The sequence below is a fragment of the Malurus melanocephalus genome, unplaced genomic scaffold (genome assembly GCF_030028575.1).
Source record: "Malurus melanocephalus ecotype Western Australia unplaced genomic scaffold, MMel_1.1 scaffold_293, whole genome shotgun sequence".
NCBI lineage: Eukaryota > Metazoa > Chordata > Aves > Passeriformes > Maluridae > Malurus > Malurus melanocephalus.
Window position 1 is genome coordinate 565,482 of NW_026623525.1, and position 11,384 is coordinate 576,865.

Below are 11,384 nucleotides of genomic sequence, written 5' to 3' on the forward strand. Positions count from 1 at the left end.
TGCTTTGTCTCCTGAGTCTCCTGCTACTCTGTGGCTGTGGGAGGTGCTGCAGAGATGTCCCTGGCACATGCAAAGGGAAGTTTGCCAGCAGGAATTGTGGTGTTCCTCCTGATCTTGTTGTGAGGGAAAGAAATTTTGCCTGTGGACACAGTGCAGTGCTCACTGCCCTCACTCCACTCCAGTTCAGAGAATTGAGCTGTGATATAAGCTCTCCCCCACCCTTCCTCCASCCTTATCTTTGTCACAGACAGACTTTTCCCTTTGCTTTCCCCGAAATCTTCTGCTGAATTCATGGCATCGTTGTCTGATCTGAGCTCCTCTACCCTTCCCCAGCACGTCTCTCTCCTTGCTCAGTGCATGCCTCTGTTAGACTGCTGGATGTAGTGAAAAATAAATTCCTTTTGATTCCAGCTGAGTTCCCACTTCTCTGATTTTTTCCTTTATGTCTTGACTTGCATTTACTGTCTGAAGATCCTTTCTCAGATCCAGCATGAGATTCTCTTGGCACTTCTCTGTGCAATCTCTGGCACTGCTCTACAAGCTGCAGTGGCATCTCTGGGGCCAAAACTTGGAATGCTTAATCCCTGCACCCTTAGCACCCACCAGCACCAGTGTCTTCCTTACATGTCTGTCTTCACCACTTTGTCCAGCCCTGTCTGTGCTGTCTGGGCCCTGTCTGGGCTTTCTCTGGGGTGCAGCTGCTGGTGGTGCWGTGATCCTGTATTTGCATGTGTTGTGGTGTGGCATTTACCCCGGTGACACCAACCATGGAAGCACCTGCTGCTCTGGAGGAAAGTGTCCCAGTGAGCTGTAGCACTGTTTGGGTCAGTTCCTCTTCTGTCCTTCATTTCTAGTGCTCCTGAATCTCTTGATTGCTTGCTGTCCTTGGGTCAGCCCAGAGCTCCATGCTGCCCAACAGCTGAGGGCATCAGAAAGGCTTTAATGCCCCTACAAGGAGAGATTTGGTTTGTGGAGGTTTGTGGAGCATCAGTGACAGTTGGGAAAGGAGGATGAGGAGGGGCAGCTTTGTCCTTTTGCATTTAACTGCTCTGCTTGTGGGGCTGGGGGCATTTCTGGGTCTTGGCTTCCTGAACTCTGGGTATTGTGTCTGAAAATATCCCTTCCCACCTTGGCAGAGGGAACGACCATCCTGCTGGGGCTGCCCATGAGGCTTGATAGTCTGCAAAAAGGTTTTGGTCCAGGCCCAGAGAAGGGACTGTGACAGTCCCTCATCTGAAGCTGTTATTTTTTATTCAACATGTTTCTCAGGACTGGGACAGGGCTAATAGTGCTGCTGTGATCAAGGCTGTGTTTTTTACTGGTTTTCATAGCCAGGCACCAGGTCAACAGTGGAAGGAAAATCAGCAGGCACCTGAGAAGTCACAGGGTACCTGTTTGGTGGGCAGAAAGCACGTGAGAGATGTTTCATAATGCAGCCAAATACTTGTGCAGTGCTGTGGCTTGCATTGTGCTGTAGCTGTGAAGCWCATGGGGCACTCTGGCAGGATCAGCTGCTGAGGTGGGTCCTGACTCATGCCCACTGGAGTGAGTGGTGCAGGTGCGAGGCTGGGAGAAACCCAAGCATGTGCTGGCTGGAGAGTGCTGGTCCCTACAGTGCCAAGTCTGTGCTGCACCGAGTGCTGCACGTGATGGGTTCATGAAATGGGCTGACAGCTCACGGCCTTGGACATTTAGCACACGAGGTAAGTCAGATGTACAAATCAATGAAARCTGATTTTTAAAATACCCATTTGTAAGACCCCAGACAGACTGTAAGGTGCAGACTGCTGTTGGGAAAGGGCRCTCTTCTGTCCACTCCCCTTGGTCCCCAGGGGCAGAATGTAGCCCAGTCCTGAGATATGGAGCAGCAGGTGCTGGGATGAACAGGCTGGGGGACTGCTCTGATATGCTTTGAGCTCTGCTCTTGGCTTCCAGAGGARCTGATGATGTCCTGATCCTTTTACTGCCTGCTCCTCTCCTCCTCCCATCACTTGGGCTCACCCAGGCWTCATGGACACTGCAGCACCCAAAGGCCAGCTTCTCATCATCCCAAAGTCCTGCTGTGGCTCCCTTCCACAACCCTGCTGATCCCAGTATCTGGGACAGCCTCAGGATCTTGCTGGAGGATAAAGAAATATGGTTGTATCCAGAATTCTGTCACACAAGCAGAGAGAAGCTGTTTCAAGCAGGCTCTAGGACTCAGCTCATAGCCCAATGGGCAGCAAGCAGCCAGCTCTGCCTCTTCGGTCTCAGACATGATTGCAGTGTGGAAGCTGCTGAAAGAAGACCAAGTTGTACTTTTTTGCTCTCCCATGCTTACTTGATAGTTTTCCCTACAAAGTTTTTTTTTTTTTTTTTAATCTGCCTGACCACTTTGTGGGTTGTTTGCAAGGTTTATTTAAAGTTCTGTATGCACATGCCAGAAATGCGGTGCCATTAGGGTGGCTTTTTGTGTTCCATTTTTTTTTTACTGTGTCAGTGCATATTGGCAAAGTTAATCAACTACTTCAAAAGGAAATTCATTTGCTTCCTGCCTTTACATGTTTGGTTCCCATCTTGGGAAGGAGGAAGGAGTTTCAAAAGTCACAAGGAGTACARATAGAATTAAAATGCAGTAAAATACCTATCTGCCTGAGCAACTTATTGTACAAGGGTCAAAAGTGCCCCAGGATGTCCTGTTGCAGGGAATGGGGTGCTTTGGGCTTGCTGCTAGAAGGGATCTGGTGCAGACGGGGTGATGTGGCACTCACCTGAGTGCTGTGTCACCAGACAACCATGTCCTGATTGGGCTGGGGAGAGCCTGGCATGTGGCTGGGTTTGAGCACTGGGGCTGCCCAGGAGCTGCTGTGTAGGGGAGCACAGTGAGTTGCTGTCCACCCTCACTTCCTCCCAGGGCTTCTCAGACTGCATGTGTGGTCCTTCTCATCCCCATGCAGCTCCTCACACTGATCTCCTCTGCAGAGCCATGCAAGGGGGCACCTGCAGGTCTGCCTYCCTTCTCCCAGCTCCTGTCCAAATGACAGTTCTGCTTGCTCTGAAAGCTGCCCAGTGGAGAAGGATCTGGTGGTGCTGCTCAGTAGTGGCTGATGTGAGCCAGGTGGCCAAGAAAGCCAGTGACACCTGGCTGTAGCAGACATAGTGTGGCCAGCAGGACCAGGGCTGTGACCATCCCCCTGTGCTGGGTACTGGTGAGACCCCAYCTCAAATCCTGGGGTGGCCCCTTTCTCCAAGAAAGATGCTGAGGTGCTGGTGTGTGTCCAGAGAAGGGCAGCAGAGTTGGGGAAAGGTCAGGAGCAACTGGAGGAGCTGTGAGAGCTCAGCCTGGAGAAAAGGAGGTTCTGAGGGACCTTCTGGCTCTCTACAACTCCCTGACAGGAGCAGCCAGGTGGGGATTGGGCTCTGCTCCCCAGGAACAAGGGACATGACAAGAGGAAATGGCCTCAAGGTGTGCCAGGAGAGATTTAAGTTGGATATTAGGAAAATTTCTTCATTGAAAGGGTTGTTTCTTCATTGAAAGGCATTGGAACAGGCTGCCAGGGCAGCAGTGGAGTCACCATCCCGTGAAGTGTTGAGAAAATGTGTGGCTGACTTGAGGACATGGTTTGGAGGTGATGYTGGGCTGATGGTTGGACTTGTTCATCTTGGAAGACTTTTCCAACCTTAATGATTCTATGATTCTTTGAGGTTTTCTTCTGGCTGTCTGCTCATCAAGTTGTGCTCCAAATGGCTTTAGAATCAATGAAAGTTCCTTGACTGTGAGCACAGGAGTGTTCAGATGATTCAGGTCACATCCCTAAAATATTGTGGTTATGAGTTCTCTCAGCTGAAATTCCTGGCCAGGCTCATACCTGTCTCTGCAGCATCCTYTCCTCTGCTGGTGACCAGCTCAGTGTCCCATCCCAAATGCTGCAGAACCTGCTGCCCCTGGGGCTTTAACCAGCCCAGCTGCCCCCCTGTTCCATGCTTGGATTTGCCAGCTCCCCCTTTGCCTTCCCATTTCCACAACAGTTGGCTGTGCTTCTAGTCCCATCCTTACCCTTCTGCTCTGTCTCACTGAACATTCCTGGTGCAGTTAAATCTGCACTTTCCTGTGTACCCCCTGCCCTGCTCCCCTCTGGCCCACTCTCTCTGTGTGCTTCTGGCCAGCCATGTCCTCAGGTTACCTGTGCTGAGGTCTCAGTAATTTCTTGCATCCCTGCCACCACCTCTTCTGTATTGCTGCTTAAATGGTGGTGTCAAGGCAGGAAAGGAGCTTTGTGTGCAGGGTTCTCAGATGGGTCCCTTCCCTTGCTGTCTGTTCCAAAGCAGGTATTGTACTCAAAGTCTGGCAGCAGGATGTGTCTGACTGGCCTGACAGCCCAGGCCCTGATAGTCCCTTCCCTGCTCTGCCTATTATTTTCAATAATATTCTCCCAAGTTTTATTTAGAAATAAAATTTAAAACATCTTGAATGAGGCAGTCATCTTTGTGCAGGGAAGAAGGAAGAATCTGCAGCCCAGCAAACACAGATCCCAGTAAAGATGTGCTGTAACAATTCGGTATCTGTAAGAACAGAATTGCTTCTTGCTATTCTAAAAAAGGAAAGGAAAGGCTGAAAATAGCATATCCCAGGAAAATAGAACAATTGCTGTTGCTGAAGTTAAGTATCTAAAATGAACCCACACTGGAAGCAAATCAGGACTTCCAAAAGAAGGGAACATTTGGAGATTGGGAGAATCACAGCATTTTAGAGCTTCACAAGCAAAGGAACCTGAGGGCTGGATTTGGGACAGATGCTCTTATAGCTCGGCCTTGCTGCAGATCCCAGTGCCCCTGTTTTGCACAGCCCCTTCACCAGTTACAGAGTCCTGGGTTTCTGTTGAAGCTCAGTCCAAGATCTATCAGATCCTTACTAAGCAAGGCTTTACTGAACTGACCTCCTGCAATGCCTGCTCCTCAGTGATCCAGAGGAGAGCCCAGGAGCTTCTGCATTCACCACTGCCTTCCCCTGCACACCTGCCCCACAGCTGCTCTTCAATTTCCTTTGTTAGTTCTTAAACCTAGACTTGACACAGTCTGGTTCCATTTTGGAGAAGGTTTATTTAGAGTCAGGCACATCTGCCCAGACTGCACAGTGCAGGGGAGAGCACCGTGCTGTAGGGAGTGTTAACAGCCTGCATGGGAGAAAAACGCTACGTCCTTGGCTGTCTTGAGAAAAAGAGATTAGAATGTAGAATTGATAATGCAGGTGGCTTACAATTATAAACGTTACTAATACTGTAGCTTTTGCAAACCTACCAATCCTATGCTGTTGAGTAGAAAGTGACAGCCTCACTGACCAATGTATGTGTGACACAAATGTATGCACTGGTTGCTAAAGTGGATAAAAGAGGCCTGTCCCAGAATAAAGGGGTTACTTTTTGTGTGTGTATATGTGTGTCTTTGTGTCTGTTATTTTGTGTTGGCTGTCTGGCCAACAGCGACACCGTGCACACTGCCTGCCACCCACTGACCCCTTGTCCTGTCCTTCCCGCAGTGGCTGAAGGACCCTGGGCCCCGCAATGAGAAGAGGACGCTGTTCTGTGACATGGTGTGTTTCCTGTTCATCACTCCACTGGCGGCCATCTCGGGCTGGCTGTGTCTGCGCGGCGCCCAGGACCACCTGCAGTTCAACAGCCGGCTGGAGGCCATCGGACTCATAGCACTCACTATAGCACTTTTCACAATCTACGTCCTTTGGACACTGGTAAGTGCCAGCTGCCAGCTCCTGCTCCAACTGCAACTGGAAGCACTGGCTCACACCTCATCRGTGCCACCTGCTATTTCTGCTTCCCTGTGTGAGAGCACCTTGGGCTCTTCCACTCAAATGTCCATTTAGTTATCTTCATGTGCAAACTGCTAAAGTTGTTGCTGAGAATGAGAAACCACTCCCTGGTCATCTGCTTTCTAGACTCAGTGATCCCAAAGTGTTGGGCATTCAGCACAGACATGCTGGAGCTTGGATGGGGCTGGGGCTGGGGCTGGGTCAGGCAGTGGCCCATCTGTTGTTCAAGAAGAAACACAAACTTAGTACCTGGGCAGTGAAGGGGAAAAGTAAAATCTGGAACATGTTTGACACCTAAATAATCTATCATGTCCCTCTGTGCTTTGTGCTGCCCAGCACAGACTGGCCGTGCCCACTGAGGGTGCAGACTGGCCTTGGGGGTCTCTGGCCACCTCTTAACAAATTCCTACACAGTATTTTTAAGGTGTGAATAACATGGAAGGTGTGTGCAAGGAACTCTCTGGCCCTGGGGAAACCAGTAGCTTCTCTGATGCTGGGTTTTGGAGTCAGCCCCGAGTCAAAGCTGGGTAGCCAGCCTGCCCTGGCCTGCTGCTGTGTGAGGGCATAGAGGAGTGCTGGGAACGTGTGCATGAGCCAGTCTGGGTGTGGAACTGATCCCTGCTGGGAAAGAACTTCCTGCAGATGCCTTTCTTGGCATCTCTGGATGTGCTGAATTAGGGAGCCAGGGGCTTGCAGGGAGCTGAAAAGAGCAGGAGAGTAAATGCAGGTTTGGGTGTAGCACAGGCAGAGGCCCCCAGCTGGGGRCAGCTCCCTGTCTGGACCCTCCCCAGGACTGCTCTCTCTGGAGGGCTGTTTCCCATTCACTTTTTTTGTCTTCTGTTGCTGAGTGGATTTCTAGGTTTGGATCTTCATTTTGGCTCTCCCATTCCAGGCCCTGAGTGTGCTCATACCCTGTCAGTGCCTTTTTCCAGCTGCTTGTGGGGAAGCACTGTTTTGGGAAGCAAAGAGGTGCAGCTGCTGCAGGAGAAATAGTGGGACCCCAAAATGCTGGCAGTTATGTGGGCAATAGAAATTCCCWAGTCCATTTCCCTGTGGTCTCATGCTCCAGTTTCTCAGAGTAACCCCTTCCACTGGGGCTGGACACTCCTTGCAACTCTTACCCCACAGACTCAGGAGCCAGGGCAGGATGAGCTGATGGAGCAGCAGCCTCTGCTCTGGGGCCAAGAGTGCCTGGGGGCAAAGTTGGAGCCACTCCTTGCATGGAAGCCGTGGAGGAAAGTCTCCATGCTGCATGTTCCTGCATGAAGCTTGTTTCTGTAGGAAGCCAAGCTAAAATTGGAAACCTTAAGAGGAAGTGTTTCCGTCTTCTCTGTCCAGGTGGGGAGGAGCTGGAGACCTGGAGGAAATGGAAAAATGTTTGAGCAATAACAAGTCCTGACTAAAACGGCTCTAATTCTGCTGTGCTTCAYTTTTCCTTGAGCAGAGGAGGACATTAGGTGACGCAGCTTTATTCATATTCAGCTCATTCAACCCTGGGCTGTGCAGCACAAGGGGCCCRTGTGTGGGAAGGGGGTCATGGCTGTAATCAGCATGAGGGTGGTGAGAGAGGCTGTAGCCAAGGGTGCAGCTTCTTCATGAGGAGCAGGAGCCTCCCTTGAGGTTCCCACCATTAGCTCCCCATTCTCTGAAGACTGGGAGATGCGTTTGTCAGCAAACAACCTTACTGCCATAGTCCCTCTGCAGTAGGAAGGAGGGGTGTGCACAGATCAATAAGCTCCATTGCCACAGTGCCACAGCTTCGTTTCTCATTACATGTGTCGCAGATCCATCCAGAAGTAGTAGTTTACTGAGTTTTCCATGTCAAATGCACTTCCTGGTACATCCTAGTTGCCAGCTAAATGCTTCCTGTGGGTTTAGATCGGTGGCTGATTGGATTCGGGATTTAAGCCGAGCTTGAAGCTCCCCTCGCAGGGCTGCTCTGAAACTGCAGGGCCAGCTCCTACCTCTGCCGGGCTGCTCTGGGTCCCTGCAGCCTTTGCATCCTCCCCTGTTTCCCTCCGGGTGGACAAGTCTCCCAGGCCACGTTGTTGCCAGGAAAAAAATGAGAACATCTGCTGTCCTATTGTTGCAGACCAAGGAGGGGATGATTTTGCCCAGGGTGAAGAAGGTCCTGTGGTCTCTGTGGATGGGAGGAGGCCGGTTGGGTTCACACTGTTGTTTTGCCCCACCAAGGTGCTGGCTGCTGCCTGGGGCTGGCTGTGGCTCATCTCCACCACATTCCACAAGCCTGAGCCCAAGCCCAGCTGAGTAAATCCCGTCTTGTTGTGCTGGTGCTGCCCAGAAGGGCCCTTTGTCTGTGCTCCATGCAGCCTGGTGTCACAGGAAGGGGTTGATTGCTCATCAGAGACTGGGGACAGGGAGTACCCCAAACTCTGCTGGGGTCAGTGCTGTCTCCCTTGCCCTGGGGTAAGGGATGCTGAGGCACAGGGGTGCTGGCATCTGGCTGTCCCCATGTGCTGTGGCGCCAGTGGCGGGGGTTGGTGACAGAGCGCTGCGTTCTCCCCGCCAGGTCTCGTTCCGCTACCACTGCCAGCTGTACTCGGAGTGGCGAAGGACCAACCAGAAAGTCCGCTTGATGATCCCATCCTCGCGGAGCCCTCACCCCGTGCCCCACTCCCTCCTGTCCGCCAAGCTCATGAAGAAGACTGCGGATGAAACCACCGTCTGAGCCTCCCGTGGCCGGCCGAGGGGGAGGGTCGAGTGTCCCCGAAGGCCCAGGGAATGCGGCAGCCCTGGGGACACTGGAGAACAATCATCCCATCCAAAGGAACTCTGTGCTCAGCACGTGCTTTAGACCTTGGCAAAGAGACACATAATCCACATCTGTGTGTGAAACACCCAAAAGAGCCTGATGGCAGAAAATGCCTGTCTGCAGGGATGCTTTCTTATAACTAAATACCATATGTGGAAAAACATCTCCCTCTCTCTMTATATATATATCTATATATAATATTTTTTAATGGCCATGCATATTGTGTTTYAGTCCTTTTGTGTTGATGTTCTCTAAGCTTCAGGATAGAAGCTGGCAGCCTGATCTCATTCAGAGGTTAAATCAATGCCTTTTTTTCCAAATGACCGTATGAAGAACACTTTTCATCAACCATTCTTGAAAGTCCTCTTCTCCTTTGCACTAAATTGGTTTTGATATACTGCAGCAGCCTTCCCATTACTCTTTGGTCTCTTTTGTGGTGTTCTGTCCTTTCTAGRAAGTTGAGTGTTTTTAATAATTATTATAATCCCAGAAGGAGTAAAATTATGTAATACCGAATGGAGACATTTTGTATTGTAAAGTACTGTAATTTTGAGAATTTCRAAATCAGTTTCAGAATGAGAGAATCTTTTCTGGTGCAGACATTATCTCACAAAATGCTTTCCTTGAGATCCTGGCTCATCCCCAGGCCTCAGATGCACTCAGCTCTTGGTCTGTCTGGCAAAGGTAGATGGAGGATCCGAGGCTGGGGAGTGATGGCTCCACAYTAGCTAAACCCACCGTTGCCTTTTGCTTTGAAAAGATTGAGGAAGGAGCTTTCCTGAGCCCGGAAGGTGGGAGTTGGAGTCTCTGTTTGCTGATGTCCTTTCACTACCTTGAGGCTGGACCTCCCATAGCATCAGTTCCACACGTACCTTAGGGGACAGGCTGTGCCCTGCGGCACTGGTAGGACGCAGGTGCTCTTGGCTGTCTCTGCGCTTTATTTGCACATTCCAGAGGAGCTGCTGCGATTGGGTTTGTCCTTGGCAGCACTGTCTGCCTGTTGCATCCTCTAGTGAAACTCCCCAGTTTGCTGGTTGCCAGAGAACGGGCTCTGGGTTGCTTGTCCTGTGGGGCTGGTGTTCCTCCTCCTCCTCCTTTCACCTGCATTTCCAGCACATGCAGCTCTCAGTGCCCCCTCTGCCAAGAGTCTCCCTGGTTTGGCTTTGGTCCTGCCAGACAGTGCCTGTGCCTGGTGCTGAGCTTTCCTGAGCCTCCCGAGTGGTTAGGGCTGTGAGGATGCCAGTGGTGACACTCCAGAGGTTTGTGCAGCTGCTTGGCTGGAGCCTGGGCTCTGGGGCTCTGGCTCTGTGGTGATGAGGGTAGAAAACAGGTGGGAGGCAGGMTTCAAGGGGCCCGTGTCCTTGCAGTGGGTGGTGGCAGTCACACACTATGTCCCTCTGCCCCTTTGCTGAAAGCAGGTGGATCAGTGCAATGCCCTGCRAGATGGAGATCTGTAATTTCCTCAATTCAAAGCACCACCTCCTCCTCCTTGTCTCTAGCTGCAAAGCAGAATGTTTATGTGTTCTCTCATCCTGGACTGGAAGCTACTGATGGCATGAACAGCAGGACCCATGTGCTGTCTCTACCAACAGGATTGCTCCAGCCCTGGGCCCTGSTCTCTGTCTGCCCTTCTCTCCCAGGGTTCTGGTGTAACTTGGGCATACCCTGTCACATCTTGCAGCAGCCTCTCGGTGCCCTGAGGGCTGCTCTGAGCTGGTCTCTCCTCCAGGCACGGGGGCTGGTGTGACCACGGGGTGAATGTCCTCTGCCACAGCCAGGCCACACATCTCTGCTTCACTCCAGCCCCCTGCCTGTCCCTTCCCTTCTGCCACACACACCCACAGCCACCTGCCCTTCTCCAGTCATGCACTCGTGCAGGGATTACTCTGCCCTTGRTACTCTTGGTGGAGAGGCTGCTGTAGCCCAGCTCCAGGCGCAGCCCCTGCTCCAGTCTCATCCCGGTCCCCGCTCTTCACACCTCTTCCATGACAGCAGGCTCTGCACCACTGCTCTGTGCCTTCTCCTGGGTGTCCCTTCCTTCAGCCCCTTCCCAATAATCCCCTTGTCAGGATGTCACCAGTGAAGAAAAAAATGAGGGAGTGCTTTGATCTTCCCAGCCCTGGCTGCCTCCCAGGAGCTTTGGCCTTGCAATGCCCCACGTTCTGGCAGGTGATGAGGAGTGGTCTCTTCCACAGCACGTCCCCAGAGTAAGGACTTAATGGAGCCAGTGTTCCAGTTAGGAAACCCACTGTCAATCCAAATATGCAACTGTGAAAGCCAGAAGCCCCTGGCTGGGGCAGTGGGGGCCCTTGTGCTGCTGTGTGGCTGCAGCTGCACTTGGCATCCTTGGCTTTATTGTCGTTGCCAATAATTGGAGTTGTTGCATGTGCCCCTTCAAGACCCAACAGCGACTCTTTGAGTCTTTTCCTCCTTCCCAGAGGAGATGTTCAACTCGTGACTGTGGGCAATCGGTGTCTGACCCACCACGTTGCAGTGCGTTCTGGGGAAACGGGCTGTGCAATGATGTAAATAAAAGTGAGACAAACTTTTGGGCTCTTGTGTTTTTACTGGAGGGGCCAGGGGCTGCAGAGCCCAGGCTGCCACCCCGAGAGCAGCCTGGGTACCGTCTGCCCGGGCAGCTGCCCTAAGCAGCCCCTGGAGCCACAGCAGGAAGTTTCAAAGCTGGACAAAACCTCGGGCTTTTATCATTTCTAAGCAGTTTCACTGTCACTGCACAGAAACCTCCCTGGCGTGGTCCAAGCAAGACAATGACATTTGAGCCAAGTCAGGAGTGCTTTGGCCCCTGGC

The 11,384-nt window shown here is 51.8% G+C and overlaps 1 protein-coding gene across 1 annotated transcript in view; it reads left to right on the top strand.

Annotated features, from left to right (window-relative positions):
- MARCHF2 (membrane associated ring-CH-type finger 2) overlaps positions 1–11,116 on the top strand; it is a 21,262-nt gene extending 10,146 nt beyond the window's left edge. The window contains exons 3-4 of the mRNA XM_057376838.1: positions 5,516–5,725; positions 8,334–11,116. Of these exons, the coding sequence (XP_057232821.1) occupies positions 5,516–5,725; positions 8,334–8,492 (369 nt within the window). The 3' untranslated portion in view covers positions 8,493–11,116. The remainder of the gene's footprint in view (positions 1–5,515; positions 5,726–8,333) is intronic.
- The last annotated feature ends 268 nt before the right edge of the window (positions 11,117–11,384 follow it).